Below are 24,600 nucleotides of genomic sequence, written 5' to 3' on the forward strand. Positions count from 1 at the left end.
TATGTTTATTTTTTCGATTATTGCTAAGGTATTATTTATCCTCAAACAATGCCCAATGTACTAAGGCTAAATTCACATGAAACAAATAAATTGCTTTGTCAGTTAACGAATAGCTGCTCAGATGGCCAGCAACTACTCTGACTGGAGTAGACATAGTGTTGTTCAATATAATGTTCTGTGATAACAGTTATGTTCTATTGCTAAGTAAATATGGAAGTCAAACTACTAGTCACATGTGACTACTGAGCACCTGAAAAAGAACTACATTTTAAACTTTAATTAATCTTTAAATTGCTTCACGTGAATAGTGTTACGATACCACACAACATGGGGTTAAGGGTAAAAACACATAAAAACAATGTCCTTTGTAAAAAAAATAAATAATAATAATAATAATAATAATGATGATGATGATGCCCTTTGTGGTCTGTCTTCAAAGTCTAGCCAGGGGTCCTCAAACGTGCGACCTGTGGGCCACATGAGGTGGTGTGATTGTATTTGTACCCGTTTTGTTTTTTTACTTCAAAATAAGATATGTGCAGTATGCATAGGAATTTGTTCATAGTTTTTTTTTTTTTAACTATATTCCGGCCCTCCAACGGTCTGAGGGACAGTGAACTGGCCCCGTTTAAAACGTTTGGAGACGCCTGGTCTGGGGACGCCTGGTCTAGACTCTAGGCAACGTATAGGAAAAATTTTCATCCTCAAAGAAAAGTGATGTAATCCTCTAAATCAGTGATTCTCAACCTTCCTAATGCCGCCACCCTTCCTCATGTTGTGGTGACCCCCAACCATAAAATTATTTTTGTTGCTACTTCATAACCGTAATTTTGCTACTGTTATGAATCATAATGTAAATATCTGATATGCAGGATGTATTTAGGCGACCCCTGTGAAAGGTTGAGAACTGCTGCTCAAAAGGATGATAAAATTCCTTCTGGCTTCTCTGTTGGATAATAAATACAAATGAGGCCGGTCACAGTGGCTCATCCCTGTATCTCAGCAAATTGGGAAGCAGAAGACAGAGAGTTAACTGAAGCCAGTAGTTTGAGACCAGCCTGGGCAATACAGCCCAGACCTTGTCTCTACAAAAAATTTAAAAGGCATGGCCACACACATGTACTCGTAAGTAATCTGGCTGCCTAGGCAGGAGGATCACTTGAGCCCAGAAGATGGAAGCTGATGTGAGCTATGACTGCACCACACCGTTCTAGCCTGAGAAACAGAGTGAGATTCTGACCCTCTCAAAATTTTTTTTAATACAAATGATATTACAAAACTGTTTTCTGGCAATGAGTCTCCTTCTACAATTTTTATTTTTATTTTCTAAGATGCAATTCCAGATAACTTGAAAGGGTGACCAATAATGGCTGAAATCTAACAATACTACTCCTGAACTACTTTAAGCCAAATTATGTATAAGGACAATAGTATATTTAAAGATGACTCAGAAACTATAAATGTCAATTTTTATTTTCAGTAAGTTAAAAGGGACGAACTCAAATACAAGAAGATATTCTCACAGAAGTTTTATGGGGGTTTAGTGAGTGATTTTAAATTACTTTAAAACCCCAGGTGGTTTTAACTTATTTCCAAATAAGGTGCTACAGTTTGAATGTCCCCTCTAAAACTCATATTGAAATTTAATTGCCATTTTAACAGTATTATGAGGTGGGACCTTTAAGAGGTGATTAGGCCATGAGGGATCCAACCCTCATAGGTGGGATTAGTTATAAAAGGTTAAGTTCAGCCTCTCTTGTTTTCTTGCCCTCCCTGTTTCCTTTACACTTGCTGTGTGATGACACAGCAAGAAAGTCTTCACTTTCTTGATATTGATGTTGGCCTTCCCAGTCTCCAGAACCATATATGTTAGCCAATAAATCTGTTCCATTATAAATTATCTAGTCTTAGCTGGGAAAACTGGCTCATGCCTGTAATCCCAGTACTTTGGGAGGCCAAAATAGGAGCATTGCTTGAGGCTAGGAGTTTAAGACCAGCTTGAAAAGGAAAAACAACAAAAAGATTTATTGGGTATGTGGCATTCTTATACCCAGCTACATGGGAGGCAGAGGCATAAGGATTGCTTGAGCCCAGGAGTTTGAGGCTGCAGTGAGCTATGATCACACGACTGCACCCCGGCCTGGGTAAAAGAGACTTTTTCTCAAAAGAGAAAAATAAGAAGAGTCCCCTATATTATCCAGTCTTAGGTAGAAAACGAACTTAAACAGTTTTAAGTTTCCTACATTATACGTGACATTAGCAAAACAATTTTTACTTATTTAAAAAAATCATAAAGGTATTCAAACTTAAAGACTTAGAATAGTTCTAGCATAATAGACTGTAAATGAATTACCTTCAGATTGAAAATCTTTTAGCGATACTGTGAGAGGTTTGTCTTTTCCCTGATGATTCTTTCTTTTATCTTTTTTATTCATAACTTTTGACTGAGTTGAAGCATTTTCAGCATTTTCATACTCCTAAAAAGAAATACCAATAATAATAATTAAGTTTAGTTTACAAATTGTAAAATCAATTCACCAACAGGTAACATGTTTCTTAAAGTTCTATTTTTCAAAGATAAAGGGCAAATAAAAAATTTGTCCTAGCAAAATTATATAAAAGGATATAATTTGTGGGCGGCGCCTGTGGCTCAGTGAGTAGGGCGCCGGCCCCATATGCCGAGGGTGGCGGGTTCAAACCCGGCTCCGGCCAAACTGCAACAAAAAAATAGCCGGGCGTTGTGGCGGGCGCCTGTAGTCCCAGCTACTCAGGAGGCTGAGGCAGGAGAATCGCCTAAGCCCAGGAGTTGGAGGTTGCTGTGAGCCGTATGACCCCACGGCACTCTACCGAGGGCAATAAAGTGAAACTCTGTCTCTACAGAAAAAAAAAAAAAAAAGGATACTGTTTGTATACTCAATAGCTTGTATCTTAAATATTAAAATAAAAACAAAAATTATACCTCCTCCTTACCACCTACTTCTTTTCTTTTTTCTTTTTTTTATTTTTGGGGTACAAGAGGGTACAAGAAACCAGGTTACACTGATTGCATTTGTTAGGTAAAGTCCCTCTTACAATCGTGTCTTGTCCCCAAAAGGTGTAGCACACACCAAGACCCTACCCTCCTTCTGTCTCTCTGCTCTTCCCTTCCCCCACCCCCACTGTGTCATTGTCATTAATTGTCCTCATATCAAAATTGAGTACATAGGATTCATGCTTCTCCACTCTTGTGATGCTTTACTAAGAATAATATCTTCCACTTCCATCCAGGTTAATACAAAGACTGTAAAATCTCCATTTTTTTAATGGCTGAATAGTATTCCATGATGTACATATACCACAGCTTGTTAATCCATTCCTGGGTTGGTGGGCATTTAGGCTGTTTCCACATTTTGACGATTGTAAATTGAGCTGCAATGAACAGTCTAGTGCAACTGTCCTTAGGATAAAAGAATTTTTTTTCCTTCTGGGTAGATGCCCAGTAATGGGACTGCAGGATCAAATGGGAGGTCTAGCTTGAGTGCTTTGAGGTTTCTCCATACTTCCTTCCAGAAAGGTTGTACTAGTTTGCAGTCCCACCAGCAGTGTCAAAGTGTTCCCTTCTCTCCACATCCACGCCAGCATCTACAGTTTTGAGATTTTATGATGTGGGCCATTCTCACTGGGGTTAGATGATATCTCAGGGTTGTTTTGATTTGCATTTCTCTAATATATACAGATGATGAACATTTTTTCATGTGTTTGTTAGCCATTTGTCTGTCTTCTTTAGAGAAGTTTCTATTCATGTCTGTTGCCCATTGTGATATATGGGATTGTTGGCTTTTTTCACGTGTATTAATTTGAGTTCTCTATAGATCCTAGTTATCAAGCTTTTGCCTGATTCAAAATATGCAAATATCCTTCCCATTGTGTAGGCTGTCTATTTGCTTTGGTTGTTGTCTCCTTAGCTGTACAAGAACATACATTGGGGGAAAGACACCCTATTTAATAAATGGTGCTGGGAGAATTGGTAAAGAGGTAAAGTCTCCATTTTTTTTTTACCGCTGCATAGTATTCCCTGATATACATATACCACAATTTATTAATCCATTCATGGGTCGATGAGCACTTGGGCTTCTTCCATGACTTGGCAATTATTAATTGAGCTGCAATGAACAATCTGGTACAAATATCTTTATTGCCAAATGATTTTTGGTCCTTTGGATATACACCTTGAAGAGGAATTGCAGGATCAAACGGCAGGTCTACATTTAAATCCCTGAGTGTTCTCCAAACTTCCTTCCAAAAGGAACATACTAGCTTGCATTCCCACCAGCAATGTAGAAGTGTTCCCTCTTCTCCACATCCATGCCAACGTCTGTTGTTTTGGGATTTTGTGATGTGGGCTACTCTTACTGGAGTTAGATGGTATCTCAGAGTAGTTCTGGTTTGCATTTCTCTGATGATTAAAGATGATGAGCATTTTTTCATGTGCCTGTAGGCCATGTGCCTGTCTTCTTCAGAGAAGCTTCTGTTCATGTCTCTTGCCCACAATGAAATGGGATCACTTGTTTTTTGCTTAGTAATAAGTTTGAGTTCTCTGTGGATTCTAAGAAGATGAAATATCTGGGAGTGTATCTAACTAAGAACATGAAAGATCTCTGTAAAGAGAACTATGAAACTTTGAGAAAAGAAAGAGCTGAAGATGTTAAAAAATGGAAAAATATATAATGCTCATGGCTGGGAAGAATCAACATTGTTAAAATGTTTATACTACCTAAAGCAATCTACAGATTTAACGTGATCCCTATTAAAGCACCTCTGTTGTATTTTAAAGACCTGGAAAAGGCGGTGCCTGTGGCTCAAAGAGTAGGGCGCCAGTCCCATATGCAGGAGGTGGAACGTTCAAACCTAGCCCCGGCCAAAAACCACAAAAATAAATAAATAAATAAATAAAGACCTGGAAAAATTAGTACTTCGTTTTATATGGAAATAGAAAAAACCTCGAATAGCCAAGACATTACTCAGAAATAAAAACAAATCAGGAGGAATCATGCTTCCAGACTTCAGACTATACTATAAATTGACAGTGATCAAAACAGCATAGTACTGGCACAAAAATAGAGAGGTAGATATATGAAACAGAATTGAAGACCAAGAAGTGAACCCAGACACTTATCATCATTTGATTTTTGATAAGCCTATTAAAAATATAAATTGGGGGAAAGATTCCTTATTCAATAAATGGTGCTGGATGAATTGGCTCGCAACTTGTAGAAGACTGAAACTGGACCCACACCTTTCTCCTCTAACAAAAATTGAATTACTGGTTAAAGGACTTAAACTTAAGACATGAAACTATAAATATTCTTAGAGAGAGTGCAAGGGTAACGCTTGAAAAAATTGGCCTGGGAGAATACTTCATGAGGAAGACACCCTGGATACTGTATCCTTAACTTTAGTCCCTGAATCCATCTTCAACACTGCCTCAGCATGAGTTTCCAAAGAGAAAACCAAAATCAATCTAAAAATGTTCAATACATTTTTGCCAGCAGGGGTGGTGCCTGTGGCTCAAAGGAGTAGGGCGCCGGCCCCATATGCCGGAGGTGGCGGGTTCAAACCCAGCCCCAGCCAAAAACTGCAAAAAAAAAAAAATCATTTTTGCCAGCAGATGTATAAGACCCAATCTCCTTAGCCTTGTAAATAAGGTTCTTTATATTCTTTCTCCTTAGCCTTGTACATAAGGTTCTTTATATCCTATCTTCTGGCCATTGTCTTCAGTAGTTTAGTTTAAAAACTAATTTAGTTTAAAAACTAAATTATAGTTTTTAAAATATGCAATATTCTTTCACATGTACACATTTTGTATATATGCCACTCCTTTCCTGATATTGCCTATTTTCCTGCTGTCTACCATATGAATTTCTAGTACACCTAATAAGACTCTAATTTTTTCTTTTTTGAAAAAGAGTCTCACTTTGTCACCCTTGGTAGAGTTCCATGGCGCCATATCTCACAGCAACCTCAAACTCTTGGGCTCAAGAAATCCTCTTGCCTCAGCCTCCCTAATAGCTGGGACTCAGGCGCCCGCCACAACGCCCGGCTATTTTTAGAGATGAGGTCTCACTCTGGCGCAGGCTGTTCTAAACATGTGAGCTCAGGCAATCCACTCACCTTGGCCTCCCAGAGTGCTAGGATTACAGGTATGAGCCACTGTGCCCGGCAAAACTCTTCTTTAAAATTCTTTCCTAAAACACACCCCCACCAAAGGCAATGAAAAATCCTACTTTTCTGAATTACCACTGCACTGAGAACATATATATCTCAAATATGTGTGTTTCCCTCTTCTAAACACAATAGCTGGGACCATGCCCTTATCTTTGTATTGTGTCCCTAGCACATTTTGTCCAATCAATATTTAATGAATAAGTGATAGAACAGAATAGAAAATGCCATCTCAAACTTTAGTTATCTATTAAAAGGTTCTTAATTATAATTGCTTTATTTGAATACTGACTTAAAACCCAATGCCTACATCAATGTTAATCACATCAAACTAGCTACTGCATAAAAAAGTTCCTCCACTGTCTTGGAGTCACTATTGTCTGGTAATACCAATGTTTTGGGGTAGTAGGCCTATGACTGTGTCAAGAAAACTGGCTGGGGTTGGGCACAGTGGCTCACGCCTATTAATCCTAGCACTCTGGGAGGCTGAGGTGAGTGGATCACCTAAGCTCAGGAGTTTGAGACCAGTCTGAGCAAGAGCTAGACCCTGTTTCTACTAAAAACAGAAAACTAGCTGGGTGTTGTGGTGGGTGCCCATAGTCCCAGCTAATCTGGAGGCTTAGACAAGAGGATCTCTTGAGCCTATGAGTTTTGAGGTTGCTGTGAACTTATAATACCACCGCACTCTACCCAGGGTGACAGAGTGATACTCTGTCTCAAAAAAAGAAAAGAAAACTTGCTGGGAGCATGAGATTTTATCAATGTCATTTACTCTGTTCCTCGTGTAAGAATATAACTAATCCTATATCTTTAGAATCTAGACTAAGATCTAACAACATTACTCTCGTATGGTAATATTCTACTTGATGAATTTTATCTCCTAATTAAAGAGGACAGTAGGGCCTCTTCATTATAATCTGAAATGATTTAATGATTAAATGATTAAATCATAGTAAGGTTAGCTGTGTCCATTTTGCAATTGCTTGCTTTGTGTCTAAATGGACATGTAACAAATTATTATAGTCATTCTTGATTATCTGGGATAATAGGAATAGGGATACAGAAATAAAACTAACACATATAGTGTACAAAGTCCACTTTACTGGCAACTCAGTAAGCAGCAAAATCATCTGCTGTGAATTTTTATTCCTCTCTTCCTTTCATCTTGGATGAAGGTGCTTATGTATAATGGCATGACCAAAGAGCCTTAAACATAGCAAGAGGCCATTTATGATCAACCACTGAGTAATCACAACTTGAATAGATTTTATGAACCAAAAAAGAATGCCCCAAAATCTTAAAAACTAAAACGTTAAATGATATGAAGCTAATCAACACTCAATTTAAATACAGAAAATGAAAACCAACATTACATTTACTTAAATGTTCCTACAGTCACAAGCTATATAATGCATTTCAAAACACAACCTAACATCAAAGCTCAGTGACAGGTGCTGAATTTATGAGGAGGAAATATCAGAAACGGCCTAACATTTACTTTAATTACTTATAGTACATCTCTGCAGAGAGTCTCTCAATAGATGCCTTGTACTGTAGTACCTATGTTAAGTTTTTAAATCCGTTTACTTTCTATGTCCACCTAAAATTAAAATGAACAATCTTTTGTAAATTGCACTCTTTCTCCTCCCTTCATCTTGGGTGGAGGAAATCCTTAACTAAACATTCCAAGCCATCAGAGCTTAGTTCACATTTCTGCAATTTCTCAAAACTTGAGAAGAAATCCCATTATGAAAACTTCTTGAAAATATTTTGCCACAATGATAAATTTTTAAGACAAACTTTAAAAAATAACTTCTATGTAAAGTTCATGAAGTTTGGTCCTAATGTTTCTAAACTACCTAAATAAACTTCTAAAATATCTAAGTCAATAAATGTGTAAATACCTTTTTGTGTTCTTCATATTCTAATTTACTTAGCAACAGTGCCTTCTCAAGATCTGCTTCAAACATTTCAGATGTCAGCTAAAAAAAAAAAGTTTCACAATAAACAGATGATAGCATTATATCACACTAGCAAAGTAACCATGACATCTGATAATATATTAAGGAAAAGAAAACAGATGTGTTAAAAAACAGTATGGGTTCTCCAAAGTTATCTAATCATGCCAAACTAGGGAAGCCTACATTTTACAGAAGATATCAAAGCATAAATTTCCAATCTTGAGATTTATATCTCCCCCTTCATTGTTAATGATCTGTTGTGTATGACAATACCTTATTCTTTACTTTCGTTTTTTAAATCTCATAAATAAATTCAACAAATATATTAGATGTCAGAGATGCTATACACTTCAGGACACTGAAAATTGTAATAATAATTATTCAAAATATAAGAATACTGAAAAATAACTCCTAAGTACTACATTATTAAACCTAACATACCATTTTCTGAATACAGAAAAATCCTTAAGTACAAAACCTTTAATAAGGTGACCAAATATATAAGCTGGGTGTTACAGAATACCCAGCATAATGTTTTGTATATAAAACATTATTTTACTCTCAAAATGATAAACTACATGGTTGCCTTAACTTTAAGTCATCTAATTATATAAAAAAAAGTTCTTTAATTTGTGATCTATATCCACTGGTTCCTCTTTCTATCACTCCATCTCATCTTAACTTCTTACAATCCAGCTTCCACCACCCTCCAATCAAATTACTTTCCATAAGACTTTCTTTTCCTAATTGCCAGATAGAAGTGCTGCAGTAGTTGGATGGGACTTTGGGTTGTCCAATAGTGGAGAAAAGGTGAGTGCATTTGCAGCTGTATGTAAGATAGATGCAACAAAATATGGATAAATAGTCTGCATTTGTGCACATTTGTGTCTATGTGTACTGGATTACAAAGTATAAATTTAGTAGAAATCTCTTATGTTTTTGTCTGTCTGGAATCCCTTCCTTTATTACTTTGAATTGCCACACTTCGTTCCCATGTCCCAGGGTTCTAGCAGTACAGCCAATCACATAGTTCTGTATACTACCCTCCACTATACCCACACAAACACCAAAGCTATCATCATCAACAACAAAAGGTGGGGGCAAGTAATACAATTCTTTTTTACTCACTCAGGAATTAAATTTTGAGAACAAAAACAAGCCAAGTGGGATTTAATCTCTAATGACAACCCTCAAAAAGTGACATATACTAACTAACTCATGCCTCTGAGTGCCTCAAAATTTCTTAGTTTCCACCTATCCCAAGATCTTATTGTTTAGTTTTTAATTCAAATCAATAAATCACTCAGTATCCTGCCAACACATTATTTTTTACCTAAGTCAATCAGAATTGTTTCTGTTGCTTAAAGATAAAAAAATCTGAACTAAACCAGAAACTAACTCCAAAAAGCAGTGATCTGTTTGTAAGAGATACCTTTAAAAATGTTAAAACTGGACACAATGAACTATGAAACCTTTTTTTCCTAACCAAAGTCATCCCTTTGAAAGCATCTCATCTCATCCTGTCTTGAGATAAAAGGGAGAGGAAAAGTAATCTTTTGGTTTATACACAAAAACATTAACTCAGAAAAATACATTTAGAATTTAAATGGTAAATACGAGTATGTAGGACTAGAAAATCTAATAAAGCTCAAAGTAAACTATACATAATTTTTAATGGAATAAATGAAAAGAAGTGAAGAATTAATTCAATTCAAATTAGTAACGAGCAGGAAAAAGCAACCAATTAACCTTTTAGGTTTATTATACAGATTTATTATATAAATGGGTATTCAAAAATAACAGTCATAAGGTTAAAAAATTGGATTCATGTTAGTATTACACAAAAAAGGAAGTTTACATCAATTTCTCCACTTAAATTCAAAGCAAACTGAGTACAAAATATTTTGCTATAATTAAGGGATAGTAGTCATCCTAACACAGAAAAAGTAACAAAACTACTTGAGTTTATTCCAAATAAAGCTGTTCAATTTGCCACTACACTTTTAATCCATATTGCTTACATTTAATTATGGAAATAGCATTTAAGATTTTTCTGATATATCATACATTCTAACTGATATTCCAAAAATAAGTTAGTGAGCAGGAGACTAGGTTAGAAATTTGGGAGTCTTAAAACGATATGATTACTATTTTTCATATTAACTCACAAAACTTAAATACTAGCGTGGCTGACTATAATAGCATGATAAAAATTGAATGCAACAGAACTTTTTTTCTTTTTTGAGACAGAGTCTCACTGTCACCCTCGGTAGAGTGCCGTGATGTCACAGCTCACGGCAACCTCTAACTCTTGGGCTTAAGTAATTCTCTTGCCTCAGCCTCCCAAGCAGCTGGGACTACAGGTGCCCACCACAATGCCAGGCTTTTTGTTGCAGTTGTCATTGCTATTTAGCAGGCCTGGGCTGGGTTTGAACCTGCCAACCTTGGTGTATGCGGCTAATGCCCTAACCACTGAGCTATGGGTGCCAAGCCAGAACTTTTAAAGTGAAAAATATGGCTCTCTCAGCATTTGATTCTAAATGCAACAGTTTAGAGCTTAAATTTATCTTTTAATTATTAACACAAACGAGTACACAAGGAACTGCAAATAGACAAAGATAATTTAAATTTCTGAAAACTACAACAAATCAAAAATGTCACTTCATGATCAATTGGCCTATACAGATTTACTGAGAATCTTCTGTAGTCTGTGCCCTACATGTGGAGTTTTAAAGAAGCAGCATAAATTTGACTTTTGCTCTCTTGAAGAATTCTTACTGTCCAGTTGGGGACATAACACTAACACGTAAGAACTACAGGAAACAGAGTAAGTCATTAAAAGAGCCAAAGAAGGTGAGAAAAAAAATCAACAACAAATATAATTCAGAGACGTATACAGGAAAAAATGAATTTAAGTTGGTACTTAATGGACAGTTATGATTTGGATAAGTAGAAAAAGAAATAGAAGAATTGCAGGAAGGAAGAGCCATATGAACAATGTTATGATATTAATAATATGGGACACTAACAAAAGCCATCCTAACAAAAAGAGCATTTCAAACAATATAAAAGGAAGATGGAAAAAGAAAACATAGGCTTTGGGTGATTACAGAGATAATTTAAATTCCTGTTCCATCCATGCTAGCTGTGACTTTGGACAAGTTATACAACTTCTGTGAACTTCAGAATATATAAAAAGGAAATGGGAATATCAGCTTTATAAGGATTTAAAGTCATAATGCATGCTAAGTACCTAGCACAGTGCCTGCCTGGCACAAGAGCAGTAACACTAAGTAAATCAGAATTCCCCTTCTCCTGCGTTAGAGAATAGTAGAAAATAAGATTATTTGAGGTAGGGTAGAATTAGGTTCCAGATACTTCCTAAAAGTTGGGCAGATATTTAGTAAAAGAAGAATGCTGATAAAATAATTCCTAAGACATAAACTACAATATCATAAGAACTAGAATCAATGTGTCTGATGAAGCCACTGTAATCCCAGAGAGCATATAGACACCTGGACTAAAAATCAGCAGTACAGAAAATAAAGAAGTGACTGAACAAGTTTTGGAACACTTACTGAATATGAAGTATGAAAGATAAATTAACCAAAGATAAATTATTGATCCTAGATAACAGAGAGAATGGTGGCTCAAGACTAAACAACAGGAAAGAAAAAGAAAATATTATGCAAAATTCTTTAAACATAATCTCAATTCTCTACAATAAGACTGCTACATAGTCATCAATATAATCAGTACACAAGTAAAACTAGGAGAGAGGGAGGGGGAAAGAGAGAGAGAGAGAAAGATGGAGATAACACCGAGCCTACAAGACAGGCCCCAGGCAATAAAAAACAAATGAAACAGTAATTTTTAAAAAACGTCTCATATTTAAGATTGCAAATTGAAAGTTCCTTCTCTTTGCATTTATGGGACGAGAAGGAGAGAAGAAAAAGAGGCAAATTGTAGGCATTTGAAAAAGGTACTTACATATGCCCAAGATGGAGTACTTCAGATCCCCTTCCTCTTGGCCTCCTTCATTGCCTCCTACTCCTCATCTAGTAGGAAAACATTTTTTTCCCCTATTTAAACCTATAGCTCAACGGTTTGTGATCAAAGAGTAGGAAGAATCAAGGAGAAACCTAAAGGACAGCAAATATTTTGATACTAAGATTTAAAAATTAATTTGTAAGCCTAAATACTACAACAATTTTACCCATTTAAATAAGAACAAAACAAATTCCAAATGAAGATTTAACCCTCCTTTCTCATAGGCAACATGGGAATGCAATTATTATAAAACACAGAATGTTGTTCTGAAGGCATTTAACACTTAAAGCCAACTAATTAGACACAAAAGTAGTAGCTCATTGTGGTTCTCTGACTTGGGGACTTTCAAAGTGAAGACGGACCACATATCTTTTACTAGTTTGGAAGGCAGAATTATTTTCCCAGAAATCTTGTAATAGTTTCATTGAACATTATGATTTTTTTTTTTTTTGAGACAGAGTCTCACTATGTTGTCCTTGGTACAGCGCTGTGGTGTCACAGCTCACAGCAACCTCAAACTCTTAGGCTTAAGCGATTCTCTTGCCTCAGCCTCCCAAGTAGCTGGGACTATAGGCCCCGGCCACAATGCCCAGCTATTTTTTTGTTGTATTTGTCCCATTGTTGTCTGGCTGGCCCGGCCTGGGTTTGAACCCACCAGCCTCAGTGCATGTGGTTGGTGCTGTAACCACTGTGTTATGGGCACCAAGCCTTGAACATTATGATTATAAAGGTTGTCAGTGTTCTACAAAAACTACATGTCATGTTCACACTAATTATTACATTCAGTTCTTCTACATTCAGTGAACATGTCATGTTCACACTAATTATTACATTCAGTTCTTCTCAGCTAATGTATTTTTAAGTCTTTTGGTGCTGTTTATATTTATTAAACCTGCATTTTTATCCTATCCTTTATTATATCCCAATTAATAAAAATGGCTCAATGATTCACTAAAGTAACTAAAGTAACGATGAAAATAGAACTATAAATAATGCAATGTATACAAACTCTAAAAAATGTAAAAATTAACAGGTCTCCAATATAGTCAATATAGAATATAAACCTGTATGCGTTAGAACAAAAGTGATGTCACATAAGCAGCAGAAAAAGAAAGTTATAAATAGAAAATAAAGAGAATGAAATACTTTAAATTTTCCTTTACTGAGTGAGTCATCAATCTATTTGCTCGTAACTATCTGCTATGAAACCTGGTCATACCAGAAGACTGAAGACATCACAGTTTCTGTTTCACTTTCAAACAAAGCCCAGTGACCTGTAACAGTCCTTCCAGAAAATGTACCAAGGTAATGCATTCCAGTACAAAACTGATGAACTGTATTACTAAAAAGCCCAAACACAGAGAACTTAATTGAATTTGTACTTGGTAAAGGGAAACCAAGTACAAGTCAAATGGTTGCCAAAGGACTTACATATCAGCCATGAAGGTAATGACAAACATCACACTCATGAACAAAGAAACCAGAATAAATTACTGACAAAAAATTTTTACCAAAGGAACTGGAGGATACAATGTGAAAGAGCAATTGCTATCAGGCACATGCTAACAGACATTTCATGTTAGAGTTGGGAAAAAAACAAGTTATGTGTGCTCTTTAAATCAATATAATAAGAGGAAGAAATATACAATAAAATTTGGTCTGTTTATTACTGAAAACACATGAGAAGAGATTTTTTTTTTTAAGATAGAGCCTCAAGCTGTTGCCCTGGGTAGAGTGCCATGGCATCACAGCTCACAGCAACCTCAAACTCCTGGGCTTAAGCGATTCTCTTGCCTCGGCCTCTCAAGTAGCTTAGACTACAGGCACCCGCCATAACACCTGGCTATTTTTTGGTTATAGATGTCATTGTTGTTTGGCAGGCCCAGACTGATTCAAACCCTCCAGCTCTGCTGTATGTAGCTGGTGCCTTAGCCACTTGAGCTACAGGCACCAAGCCGAGAAGAGATTTTTCTACTCAGTTAATTATTTTTGAGCCATGAGGTAGAGTTTTTTAAAAAAAAAGAAAAGGTACACTGAAATCAATAATATCAATGCATCATGAATAGATTAAATCTGAATAACATCTACACAGAGATTTACTGACAGGCAACATCTGTTGGTGAACAATGTCTCTTGATCTTGATTCAAAAGTAAAAGAAAGTAAAACTTATGAATACAATCAAATCAAAACCATGGCCAATACATCTTTTTAAAAATAGCTTTACAGAGGGTCAGGTGTGGTGGCTCACACCTGTAATCCTAGCATTCTGGGAGGCTGAGGCGGGTGGATTGCTTGACTTCACAAGTTCAAGACCAGCCCAAGCTGAGTGACACCACGTCTCTAAAAATAGCTGGGGCACTGTGGTGGTTACTTGCAGTCCTAGCTACTTGGGAGGCTGAGGCAAGAGGATTACTTGAGCTCAAGAATTCCAGGTGCTGTGAGCTATGATGCCATGACACTCTACCCAGGGTGACAAAGTAAGACTCTGTCTCCTCCTTCCCCCCAACCCCCCAAAATAAACAGCTTTACAGAGATATATATCACATGTCTTTTTCTTTTTTTTTTTTCTGGAAACAGAGTGTTACTCTGTCACCCAGGCTACAGTGCAGCAGTATCATCATAACTTGCTGCAACCTCAAACTCCCAGGCTCAAGCAATTCTCTCACCTTGGCCTCCAAGGTGCTAGAATTACAGGTGTGAGCCACAATGCCTGGCTGACATATCACTTTCTTTAATCACACAACACATAAAACCAACCCATTTCATGTATGAAACCTATGCATCTTTTATCCATGCAAAGAAATGGGTAAGGGGGTGGTGGGCAGAGCAAAGATGGCTGACGGAAGCCAGCTTTCCAGAGAGACTCCCATCCAGAAGGAGAGTTAAAGGACAAATTTAGCAAGTAACCTGGCGGATTAGAGCTGTGCCAAGAGAGAAGGTTGAAGAATGCACATCAACCCTGCTGAGGTAAGCTGCGACCCCAAGGATACAAACAAAAGGTACAAAATCCATCACCAAGCAGATGGGAGCCTCCTCCCCCATGAAAATGGCTCAGAGTACTCCATAAAATAACAAGCAGAGTTCACAAGTCCTCCCATTATACTCCACGGGAGAGACCCTCTAAAAACTGGACCTACTTCCCCTATTAGGGAGCAATGGCACCCTCCTGCCAGGCATAAAACAGTATAAAACTGTATATATTCTCTCCCTGCAATTCTGAGCACCCAGCACTCCCCTCCACTCTCACTCTAAGGTCTGGAGGCCTGTTACCCAGAAGTCCAGATTCTTGGGTGTTTCCTTGAGAGGTGTGGACAGGGCCTGGACTGCTACTGATCAGTGCTGAGTCTGCAGCATGGGAGTGAGGAGAGGACAGTCGGCTGAGAGGTAACAACACAAGAGCAGCGGTGTCCCGAGGTGCAGAGCAACAGCTGTTTTTGGCAACAATAGGGCTCATCCCTGGAGATTCGGGAGTCACACCCCCTATCTCTCTGGGCAACCAGAGGAGTTGAGCATCTTCTCAGGTGGCAACCACTGGCAGAACAGACCTGGGACAAAAATGCAGGCCCGGTGAGTAAAGGGTATGCCTGAGGCGGTACCAGCCTAGGTGGAGGGCGGGGACCAGAAAACGCATGCGCAGTGCTGGCTGATCCCAGGGCAGGGTTGACTCAGAGGACCGCTTTACTGAGCCTAAACACACCTGGCCCCCAGGGGATCATCAGCCTAGACAAAGGAGGGCAGAAGGCTAGAACTGACAGCTAACCTTGGTGCGACTACAAACATGCAGCAGCAAAGACAGGGCCTGAGGGGCAGGCTCTGTGAACTCAAAAGAGCTTCTCTTCTGCAGGGGAATTTGGCCGGGACAGAAACAAATTCCACGAAGTTGTTCTGTTCTGTCAGTAAAATCAATCAGGGGTGGGGCTGGAAATGAGTGAACAGCCCCAGACTCCATCAAGCGCCCAAGGTTGTCAGGCCTCACCTCCCCCTGCCAGATAGTGGCAGAGAGCAGCGGCCTGGCTCAGGAGACATAGATCTCCTTGTGATTCAGGCAGGTGCAAATCCCTGGAGTATCTGCTCATTGGAGGCAACTGGGACACAGCCCTGTGAGGTTATCAGTGACTGGGGATAACAGGTGCAAGGTGGGGAAGGAGACATTAACCTGCCCAGACTAATCTATTTGCTGGGTGGGTCCTCCTGACCTCACGGAGCACCGGAACAAGTCATATTTGAGTTGAGAGCAGACCCCTGCAATCTAGTTGCCAGAGACCTTTTAAAATCTCCCACCTGAGACAGGTACTGACTGAGACAATTGATTTGGACCTTTTGAACTGAGCCAGTCACCCAAGGACTATCCAAGTGGTGACCTGGGTGTATGATTTTCCTTTTCTAATTGTTGCCTGTGGGGGATGGGGTGACTTAATTGCTGGTATTTCTCCACAGCTGAGACTTCAACCCAGAGTAACTGTTTCACTAGGGTCGGACAGAGACCAGCTGAAAACAAGACAGACCCACTTAGCCCCACCACACCAAGCAGGTCCCCAGTTTCTCAGGCCATAGCACTGTAAGAGTCCGTGGCAAAACTCCAGGGGAAAAGATACAGACACCAGTCCCAGATTTGGGGCAAAGGGCTGGTTAATCACTACTCCTGGAGCCCCAAACCCAACTTTTCTTTATCCAACTCATCTAGTAAAATGGTGTAAAATAATCATGGGGTGGAATCAGTGGAAAAACTCTGGTAACATGAATAACCACAGTAGATCAACCCCCCCCAAGTAAAGAAATGGCAGATGTAACTGAAGATCCCATTCATAAACAGATGGCCAAGATGTCAAAAATTGAATTCAGAATTTGGATTGCAAACAAGATTAATAGAATGGAGGAAAAACTGGAATTAGAAACTCTAGGAGCAATTCAAAAGTTGGAATTAGAAATTCGAGGAGAAGGGCGGCGCCTGTGGCTCAGTGAGTAGGGCGCCAGCCCCATATGCCGAGGGTGGCGGGTTCAAACCCAGCCCCAGCCAAACTGCAACAAAAAAAATAGCCGGGCGTTGTGGCGGGCGCCTGTAGTCCCAGCTACTTGGGAGGCTGAGGCAAGAGAATTGCGTAAGCCCAAGAGTTAGAGGTTGCTGTGAGCCGTGTGACGCCACAGCACTCTACTCAAGGGTGGTACAGTGAGACTCTGTCTCTACAAAAAAAAAAAGAAATTCGAGGAGAAATTCTAAAGTTGTCTCAAGAATTCAACAAATTTAAAGACAAAACCACCAAAGATTTTGACACATTGAAGCAAGAATTTGCGGCCCTCAAAGATACGAAAAATACAGTAGAATCCCTCAGTAACAGAGTGGAGCAAGCAGAAGAAAGGATTTCTGACATTGAAGACAAAGCTTTTGAACGCTCTCAAACCCTCAAAGAGGAAGAAAAATGGAGAGCAAAAATGGATCATTCTCTCAGAGAGCTCTGGGATAATTCTAATATCCACCTCACTGGAATCCCTGAAAGTGATAAAGTGGCTTCGCAAGGCACAGAGGCCCTTCTCTATGAAATTATGAAAGAGAATTTTCAAGAATATGCCAAGAGATTCTGAAATTCAGATAGCAGACAGTTTCAGAACCCCAGCATAAATCAACCCGAATAAGACATCCCCTAGGCACATCATAATTAACTTCACTAAAGTTAATATGAAGGAGAAAATTTTGAAAGGAGCCAGACATAAGAAAACCATAACCTACAAAGGGAAGACCATTAGAATGACAGATATCTCTGCTGAAACCTTTCAAGCCAGAGAGGGTGGTCATTGACTTTTAATCTCCTAAAACAAAATAACTTCCAAGCCCAGATCCTGTCTCCAGCTAAACTGAGTTTCATTTCTGATAGAGAAAGTAAATACTTTAATGACATACACATGTTGAAGAAATTTACTATAACCAAACCAGCTCTTCAGGATATTCTCACACCTATTCTCCATAATGACCAGCCCAATCCTCTACCACAAAAGTAAACTCACTCAGAAACTTTTGATCAAACTCCAACTTCCACAGTGGCAAAAGGATTAAAAATATCCACTGGGCTTTCAAAAAACTCGATACCCAAAATGTTACCAGACTCATCAATATTCTCCATTAATGTGAATGGCTTAAACTGTCCCCTAAGGAGGCACAGGTTGACTGACTGGATACAAAAACTCAGGCCAGATATTTGCTGCATATAAGAATCTCATTGTACCTTAAAAGATAAATATAGACTCAGGGTGAAAGGATGGTTGTCCATATTTCAGACAAATGGAAATCAGAAAAAAGAATTGTTGTTGCAAATCTATTTGCAGATATAATAGCCTTTAAACCAGCAAAAGTAAGGAAGGATAAGAATGGTCCCTTCATATTTGTTAAGGGTAATACTCAATATGATGAGATTTCAATTATTAATATTTATGCACCCAACCAGAATGTGCCTCAATTTATAAGAGAAACTCTAAAAGATATGAGCAACTTGATTTCCTCCAGCTCCATAATAGTTGGAGATTTCAACACTCCTCTGGCAGTGTTGGATAGATGCTCCAATAAGAAGCTGAGCAAAGAAATTTTAGATTTAAACCTAACCATCCAACATTTGGATTTAGCAGACATCTGCAGAACATTTCATCCCAACAAAACTGAATACACATACTTCTCATCAGCCCACGGAACATACTCCAAAATTGATAACATCTTAGGTCACAAGTCTAATCTCAGTAAATTTAAAGGAATAGAAATTATTCCTTGTATTTTCTCGGACCACCATGGAATAAAAGTTGAGCTCAATAACAACAGGAATCTGCATTCTCATACAAAACATGGAAGTTGAATATCCTTATGCTGAATAATAGCTGAGTCAGAGATGAGATTAAGAAGGAAATTACCAAATTTTTGGAACAAAATGACAATGAAGACATGAATTACCACAACCTCTGGGATACCACAAAGGCAGCCCTAAGATGGACATTTATACCACTGCAAGACTTCCTCAAGAGAACAGAAAGAGAGGAAGTTAACAACTTAATGGGACATCTCAAGCAACTGGAAAAGGAAGAACATTCGAACCTCAAACCCAGTAGAGAAAAAGAAATAATCAAAATTAGACCATAATTAAATGAAATTAAAAACAAAAGGATTATACAACAGATCAATAAATCAAAGTTTTTTTTTTTTTTTGAAAAGATCAATAAAATAGATAAACCTGTGGCTAACCTAACCTGGAAAAAAAGAGTAAAATCTCTAATTTCATCAATCAGAAATGACAAAGACGAAATAACATAATAACTCCTAATAATTTCTTAGGAGTCTTCCTAAGAAATACAGAAAATCCTTGATGAATACTACAAGAAACTTTATTCTCAGAAATATGAAAATCTCAAGGAAATTGACCAATACTTGGAAGCACGTCACCTTCTAAGACTCAGCCAGAATTAAGTGGAAATGTTGAACAGGCCTATATCAAGTTCGGAAATAGCATCAACCATACAAAAATCTCCCTAAAAAGAAAAGCCCAGGACCAGATGGCTTCACATCAGAATTCTACCAAACCTTTAAAGAAGAACTAGTAGCTATATTACACAACCTGTTCCAAAAGGTAGAAAAAGAAGGGAGACTACCCAACACGTTCTATGAAGCAAACATCACCTTGATCCCCAAACCAGGAAAAGACCCAACAAGAAAAGAAAATTATAGACCAATATCACTAATATAGAATATAGATGCAAAAATGTTCAATAAGATCCTAACAAACAGAATCCAGCAACACATCAAACAAATTATACATCATGACCAAGTCGGTTTTATCCCAGGGTCTCAAGGCTGGTTTAATATACGTAAACCTATAAATATAATTCAGTACATAAACAAATTAAAAAAGACAGACCATATGATTCTCTCATTTGATGCAGAAAAAGCTTTTGATAATATCCAGCATCCCATCACGATCAGAACACTGAAAAAAATTGGTATAGAAGGGACATTTCTTAAACTGTTAGAGGCCATCTAAAGCAAACCCACAGCCAATATCCTATTGATTGGAGTGAAACTAAAATCATTTCCACTCAGATCAGGAACCAGACAAGGCTGCCCATTGTCTCCACTGCTCTTTAACATTGTAATGGAAGTTTTAGCCACCACAATTAGGGAAGAAAAGGCGATCAAGGGTATCCATTTGGTCAGAAGAGATCAAACTTTCCCTCTTCACAGATGATACGATTGTATATCTGGAGACCCCCAGGGATTCTACTACAAAACTCTTAGAAGTGATCAAGGAATACAGTAGCATCTCAGGTTACAAAATCAACATTCATAAATCGGTAGCCTTTATATATACAAACAGTAGTCAAACTGAAAAAACAGTTAAGGACTCTATTCCATTCACAGTAGTGCCAAAAAGATGAAATATTTGGGAGTTTATCTAACAAAGGACGTGAAAGATCTCTATAAAGAGAACTATGAAACTCTAAGAAAAGAAATAGCTGAAAATGTTAACAAATGGAAAAACATACCATGCTCATGGCTGGGAAGAATCAACATTGTTAAAATGTCCATATTACCCAAAGCAATATACAATTTTAATGCAATCCCTATTAAAGCTCCACTGTCATACTTTAAAGATCTTGAACATATAATACTTCGTTTTATATGGTCAGAAAAAGCCTCAAATAGGCAAGACATTACTCAGAAATAAAAACAAAGCAGGAGGAATCACGCTACTGGACCTCAGACTATACTATAAATCAATAGTGATAAAACAGCATGGTACTGGCACAAAAAAAGAGAAGTAGACGTATGGAATAGAATAGAGAACCAACAGATGAACCCAGCTGCTTACCGTTATTTAATCTTTGAGAAGCCAATTAAAAACATTCAGTGCGGTAAAGATTCCCTATTTAACAAAGGGTGCTGGGTGAACTGGCTGGCAACCTGTAGAAGACTGAAAATGGACACACACCTTTCACCATTAACTAAGATAGACTCTCACTGGATTAAAGATTTAAACTTAAGACATGAAACTATAAAAATACTAGAAGAGAGTACAGGGAAAACTCTTGAAGAAATCGGTCTGGGCAAATATTTTATGAGGAGGACTCCCCGGGCAACTGAAACAGCTTTAAAAATACACTACTGGGACCTGATCAAACTAAAAAGCTTCTGCACAGCCAAGAACACAGTAAGTAAAGCAAGCTGACAGCCCTCAGAATGGGAGAAGATATTTGCAGGTTATGTCTCCGACAAAGGTTTAATAACCAGAATCCACAGAGAACTGAAATGTATTAGCAAGAAAAGAACAAGTGATCCCATCGCAGGCTGGGCAAGGGATGTGAAGAGAAACTTCTCTAAGGAAGACAGGCGCACAGCCTACAGACATATGAAAAAATGCTCATCATCCTTAATCATCAGAGAAATGCAAATCAAAACTACTTTGAGATATCATCTAACTCCAGTAAGATTAGCCTATATCACAAAATCCCAAGACCAGAGATGTTGGCGTGGATGTGGAGAAAAGGGAACACTTCTACACTGCTGGTGGGAATGCAAATTAATACATTCCTTTTGGAAAGATGTGTGGAGAACACTTAGAGATCTAAAAATAGATCTGCCATTCAATCCTATAATTCCTCTACTAGGTATATACCCAGAAGACCAAAAATCACCTTATAACAAAGATATTTGTACCAGAATGTTTACTGCAGCCCAATTCACAATTGCTAACTCATAGAAAAAGCCCAAGTGCCCATCGATCCACGATTGGATCAATAAATTGTGGTATATGTACACCATGGAATATTACGCAGCTTTAAAGAAAGATGGAGACTTTACCTCTTTCATGTTTACATGGATGGAGCTAGAACATATTCTTCTTAGTAAAGTATCTCAAGAATGGAAGAAAAGGTATCCAATGTACTCAGCCCTACTATGAAACTAATTTATGGCTTTCATATGAAAGCTATAACCCAGTTATAACCTAAGAATATGGGGAAGGGGGAGAGGGAGGGGTGGGAGGAGGGGAGGATGGGTGGAGGGATGGTGATTGGTGGGATTACACCTATGGTGCATCTTACAAGGGTACATGTGAAACTTACTAAATGTAGAATATAAATGTCTTAACACAATAACTAAGAAAATGCCAGGAAGGCTATGTTAACCAGTGTGATGAAAATATGTCAAATGGTCTATAAAACCAGTGTATGGTGCCCCATGATCGCATTAATGTACATAGCTATGATTAAAAAAAAAGAAATGGGTAAGGAATGTAAGACGACTCTTCCACGATTAAGTATGCTGGGATATATAAAAGTCTATGAAATGAAAAATAATTCATTTTATATTCATTTTTTATAACCACCGGCTATAGCACAGTGGTTACGGCACTGGCCACCTACACCGAGGTTGGTGGGTTCGAACCCAGTCCAGGCCTGCTAAACAACAATGACAACTGTAACAAAAAATAGCCGGGTGTTGTGGCGGGCACCTATAGTCCCAGGTACTTGGGAGGCTGAAGCAAGAGAATCGCTTAAGCCCAAGAGTTTGAGGTTGCTGTGAGCTGTGACACAACAGCACTTTACCAAGGGCAACATACTGAGACTTTGTCTCAAAAAAAGAAAAAATAAGATTAAAACATTTCTTTACAGACAATAACTACAGCAAAGATCTTCACTGCAATTTCCATTAGCTTTGGCAGCATATCTCAGCAAAATATAAGGCAGTATATTGAACAGCCTGAAGCTAACTTTTCAGGCTCAGTATATCGTAAGTTTTAACATTAAGGAAAAAATGAGAGTGAAGATCAGACTGTGGTTCAGTTTGTCCCAACTGGTCTTTGTCTTTTAATGAGTCCAACTATTTATATTTATTGATAGAACAAAATGTTTTTCTATTATTCTTTTTTGTATCTTTTTTCACAGGTTTCCTTGTAATTTCTTTTCCATCTTTTGTTACATGGACCAATTCTTTAGTTTTTTTCAGTAATTTTAGAAGTCACAGAGTCACCTCTTCTTCAAGTGATTTTAAACATCATAGAATGAAATGTGCTACGTATAAACAGTTCTCTTTAATTTTAAAAATAACACTCTGAATCATATGTTTTATTATCAATATGAAAGATCTGAATCATCTATTGACTCCTTGACTATTTCCTTCTTACTTTTTTGTATTTATAAGCAGGGGTTTCATTTCAGACAAATCTTGAAATAGCCTATCTTTTTAATAGCCATATTTATTACTACTCTTACAGTTAATTCTTTATTGAATGCTCACTGCTGGAGTTTTACAATTGTTTCACTCTTTTATTTAGATTAACTTTGTTTTTTTGAACCCACCACCTCCAGCATATGGGGCCGGCACCCTACCCCTTTGAGCCACAGGTGCCGCCCTAGATTAACTTTTTAATTAACAGGAACATAATTCATAAAAATCTCAGAAAGGATAATGGTAGTATGCTTTCTTAGTTACTGTAAGTCTAAAAGTGTATTTCTTCTGGACAAAATGACATCTTGCTTAGATATGGAATTCTTAGTCGTAACATTTCAGTTCCGGCATTTAAAATAACTTTACTTGTCATCCCTTATAGGCAACCTGTTTTCTTCTGTACATATATTTATAGCATTATTTCTTTATTAAAATTAAAGTTAACTGGCTTGGCACCATAGCTCAGTGGTTAGGGCGCCAGCCACATACACCAGGGCTGGCGAGTTAGAACCTGGCCTGAGACTACTAAACAACAATGACAACTGCAACAAAAAAATAGCCGGACATTGTGGTGGGTGCCTGTAGTCCCAGCTTCTTGAGAGGCTGAGGCAAGAGAATTGCTTAAGCCCAAGAGTTTGAGGTTGCTGTGAGCTGTGACACCACAGCCCTCCACCAAGAGTGACATAGTGAGACTCTGTCTCAAAAAATAAAAAAAATTTAATTATTTCTTGGGTTTTTTTTTTGTTTTTTTTTTTTTTTTTTGTAGAGACAGAGTCTCACTGTACCGCCCTCGGGTAGAGTGCCGTGGCGTCACACAGCTCACAGCAACCTCTAACTCTTGGGCTTACGCGAATTCTCTTGCCTCAGCCTCCGGAGTAGCTGGGACTACAGGCGCCCGTCACAACGCCCGGCTATTTTTTTGTTGCAGTTTGGCCGGGGCTGGGTTTGAACCCGCCACCCTCGGCATATGGGGCTGGCGCCCTACTCACTGAGCCACAGGCGCCACCCAAATTAATTATTTCTTAAAATTAAAAGCTCACCCAGCCCCGGCCAAAAAAAAAAAAACACTTAAATCAGGTTTCAGTTCATTCAAACTTAATTTCAAATTTTAAGCCTAGGGAAATTTTTATCATCATGGTCATTTAAAAAGATTTTTTTAATTGACAGAATCGTAGATATTTATGGGGTAT

General features: G+C 38.0%; 1 protein-coding gene across 6 annotated transcripts in view; it reads right to left on the bottom strand.

Annotated features, from left to right (window-relative positions):
* Nucleotides 1-24,600, bottom strand: part of GKAP1 (G kinase anchoring protein 1) — a 96,406-nt gene that overhangs the window by 50,845 nt on the left and 20,961 nt on the right. For 5 of the 6 annotated variants that reach the window (XM_053576500.1, XM_053576511.1, XM_053576545.1 and 2 more), the window contains 2 exons: nucleotides 8,106-8,183; nucleotides 2,354-2,477 (listed from right to left, as the gene is read on the bottom strand). In XM_053576500.1, coding sequence (XP_053432475.1) covers nucleotides 2,354-2,477; nucleotides 8,106-8,183 — 202 coding nt within the window. The remainder of the gene's footprint in view (nucleotides 1-2,353; nucleotides 2,478-8,105; nucleotides 8,184-24,600) is intronic. The other variant, XM_053576539.1, reaches the window with a different exon arrangement.

The sequence above is a fragment of the Nycticebus coucang genome, chromosome 2 (assembly GCF_027406575.1).
Source record: "Nycticebus coucang isolate mNycCou1 chromosome 2, mNycCou1.pri, whole genome shotgun sequence".
In the NCBI taxonomy this organism is placed as follows: Eukaryota; Metazoa; Chordata; class Mammalia; order Primates; family Lorisidae; genus Nycticebus; species Nycticebus coucang.